General features: G+C 43.0%; 1 protein-coding gene across 1 annotated transcript in view; it reads left to right on the top strand.

Moving 5' to 3' along the window:
* The window catches only part of P3H2 (prolyl 3-hydroxylase 2), a 155,638-nt gene that overhangs the window by 140,407 nt on the left and 12,074 nt on the right, over window positions 1-3,157 (top strand). Inside the window, exons 10-12 of the mRNA XM_024768591.1 lie at window positions 1,151-1,278; window positions 1,838-1,933; window positions 2,466-2,616. Coding sequence (XP_024624359.1) covers window positions 1,151-1,278; window positions 1,838-1,933; window positions 2,466-2,616 — 375 coding nt within the window. The remainder of the gene's footprint in view (window positions 1-1,150; window positions 1,279-1,837; window positions 1,934-2,465; window positions 2,617-3,157) is intronic.

Here is a 3,157-nt window from a genome sequence, read left to right as displayed (position 1 = left end):
CCGAGCGGGGGGGGGGGGGGAAATGGGAGGAGCCCTCCTCACCTCTGTGCCCTCCATGGTGAGCTGCCCTTGTTGACAGGCATCAGGTCCCTTAGGAGGAATATTATAAAGAGGAGAAAAACAAGTTTTGCTTTTCTATTCAGTTTTCTGGTTCAAGGTATTTGTACTTTGCTACATTGGAAGATTTCCTCACCGTCAGAGGTTTTGTCCTTCAGTCCTATTCTCTATGAGGAAAGAACCATGTCAGGTCTAGATTTTGTAATTTCGCTACCTAAAACATAGCCCCAAAGCATCATGCTTTGAAGAGCCAATATGGAGCTAATTTTATAAAGTTGTAAGCTCTGTCCAGTGAGGGGGAAGGTGCCTACAGGAAACTCTCCTGTGGGGGAGATATATATATATAATATATATATATCGACATAATTTGCCCAGAGAGCAGAGAAAAAGAGATATTCCAAAAGTCAGACCATCCAGAGTCAGTAGGTGGTGGAAAGAAGACTGGCAAGGAGTCAGTTGACTTGGTTATGACTGTCCTGATGGGCATTTATTCCCTGAGTTACTTGGTGAAGGTTTTGCTCTAGGACTGAGGACTGCTCTAGGAACTGAGGACACAAACATGTCGTCAAATAATTTTTTCTCTCTTTCTTTCTTTCTTTCTTTTTTTTCAATTGTTTGGTTGTCCTGCTATCTCTTTAAAAAGTCTTTACCTACCCTGAGGTCATGTCACCCAGTAATTGCATGAGATGTTGTGGCAGAAGTAGGAACCCAGGGCTGTGGAGAAGGGAGGGGCCCACCGCTGAGAAAATCCTGGAAAGTCTTCACTGAGAAGAATCCTATGAGATGCCCAGTCTGTTTTGCAGGATCATCCCTGGAATCAACTGAAAAAAAATAGTTTATCAATCCCCGAATCCTATACAAATGTAATATATTAATTACGACATCATGGGGAAACCTGGTAGCCAGACATCTGCCTTTTTCTTGAATCCATATTGCGTTTCTCAGGCTTCCAGATTTGTAATTTGTCTTTGCGTTCCTAAATATTCGTGAGGAAACTGACTCCTGAACTGCACATTGAAAGCTGTTGGGTGTTCTGTGCTTCCCGCCTTGGGGACAGAGGTAACAAGGACAACCATGTGTTTTGTCCCTGCAGGTGGCCCTCTGCTCTATGAGAACATCACGTTCGTCTACAACTCCGAGCAGCTGAACGGGACTCAGCGCGTCCTCCTGGACAACGTCCTGTCAAAAGAACAGTGCCGGGAGCTGCACAGCGTGGCTAGTGTGAGGACCGGAAGCCCTGCTGTGCTGGTCTGGCCTGAGCATGGAAGAGCTTTGGTCCTGGACTTACTTGGAGCCAGGAAACCAGGCCTGAAACGTTACTTTCTTTAGGAGAAGGACATTGATTGTGGAGGCACTTTCATAGCCTTTGGGTTGGGGTGATTGTAGTTTTGCCCAGCTCTGGACATAGCTCTTGGGTCTGGAAGAGCTAGAGGCTTCATTCCTAGGACAACTGTATCCAGCATGTGCCCTGCCTATCATATAAAGTCGTTGGGAAAAGTCTCTTTATTTTTATCAATAATTAATCAATATATTAATTATTTATGTTCTACCCATTTCTACAGAAAGTGGTGGCACCATTTTATAATGAAAATGCGGGGTGAAAGTTAAATAAAGATGCCTCTTTTGGTTGGAAGAATTAATGATACCGGAATCCTAGAATAAAATGGAGACGGTTCTGAGTATTGACTTTGGTTCTCAGTTTTCTGGCGGTCAAGGCAGAAAGGGAGATGGGATGAATTCATTATCCTCATTAATAAAGCACCCTGTATTTTGCTTCTAGGGAATCATGCTTGTTGGTGATGGATACAGAGGAAAGACTTCACCCCATACACCCAATGAAAAGTTTGAAGGTGCAACCGTCCTGAAAGCACTCAAAGTAAAACTTAACTTTTTTTGGCTTTGAATTCCTAAGGGTCAACCCAGGATCTTCTGGGAATGGCAGATACAGGGAAGAGAAGGGCTTAAGATATAGACCTATCAGGTCATTGAAGGGAGCAAGTATGAAATGGCACCTTCATTGTTTTTAATCACTCCTGCATTCCTCCATTCGGTTATCAATTGATCAAACTCTATTTCCTAGATTGGCATCTGACAAATAATACACAACCCCCCTGTCCTCAAGTAGCGCAAGGTCCAATGGCGAAAACGTACTCAAAAAAGTTATCAGTCTGTACTGCGAGAGGTGTTTTTGTAGAAGAGTGAGGAAAGTGTTCTGAGAGGAGAGGAGAGGGATAATTAGCTCTCAACTTTCCCTCATTTTCCTAAACCAAATCCGCAAGTCTGTAGTAGTATTCCCACGAGCCAACAGAGAGATGAGCGTCCTATATTGGCTTAATAAAACCTAACATCTGTTTTCCTCCAGCCTTCCAATCAACCCAGTGGTTTCTAATATTCTTCTTTTTCTTCAGTTTGGTTATGAAGGCCGAGTCTCCCTGAAGAGTGCCCGTCTGTTTTATGACATCAGCGAGAAGGCTCGAAAGATTGTCGAATCCTATTTCATGCTGAACTCAACGCTGTATTTTTCCTATACACACATGGTCTGCCGCACAGCCCTGTCTGGTGAGATTCCAGAATCTGAACATGTTCCCTTTTACCCACAGTGAAATGAGAAAGAAAACAATGCAGGACAAAGCTCTATGAACGTGTCAGACTAACGGTTCAGAAGAGTTCTACATTTCTAAAACAAAAGAAGCTCACTCACTCTGATTTTTCCCTTCCCTTTTTTTCTACTTTGCTGGTCCCCTAAAGTATTAGAAGACCTATTTTCCCTTTCAAATCCATTTCTTCTGCTTGCTACAATCACACAGAAAAATACCTTTCTGCTCTAGGTTTCACTTTTCAGGGTTCAAGAACCTGGAAATTACAGTCACCATTATGCCCACCAGCATTGAGGGGAAGCATAGAAGATAAAAAGGATTGTTGAAAGAAATGTTTTCAAAAGGCAGAGACCTCCTCACTCCCTGGCGTCACTATTTTTTTCCTCTACATCTTCTCTTCTATACCCTCCTGAGGAGGAGGGGGGGAGAGAATGTCACAGAAGCAGACTTTTCTACTTGTGAACCTTCAGCTGCATCAAATCTTTTCTTTTCTTTTTTTTTTT

This window comes from Neophocaena asiaeorientalis, unplaced genomic scaffold (genome assembly GCF_003031525.2).
Source record: "Neophocaena asiaeorientalis asiaeorientalis breed wild unplaced genomic scaffold, Neophocaena_asiaeorientalis_V1.1 scaffold225, whole genome shotgun sequence".
Taxonomy (NCBI): Eukaryota; Metazoa; Chordata; class Mammalia; order Artiodactyla; family Phocoenidae; genus Neophocaena; species Neophocaena asiaeorientalis.
This window is presented reverse-complemented; position numbering and strand designations above follow the sequence as displayed.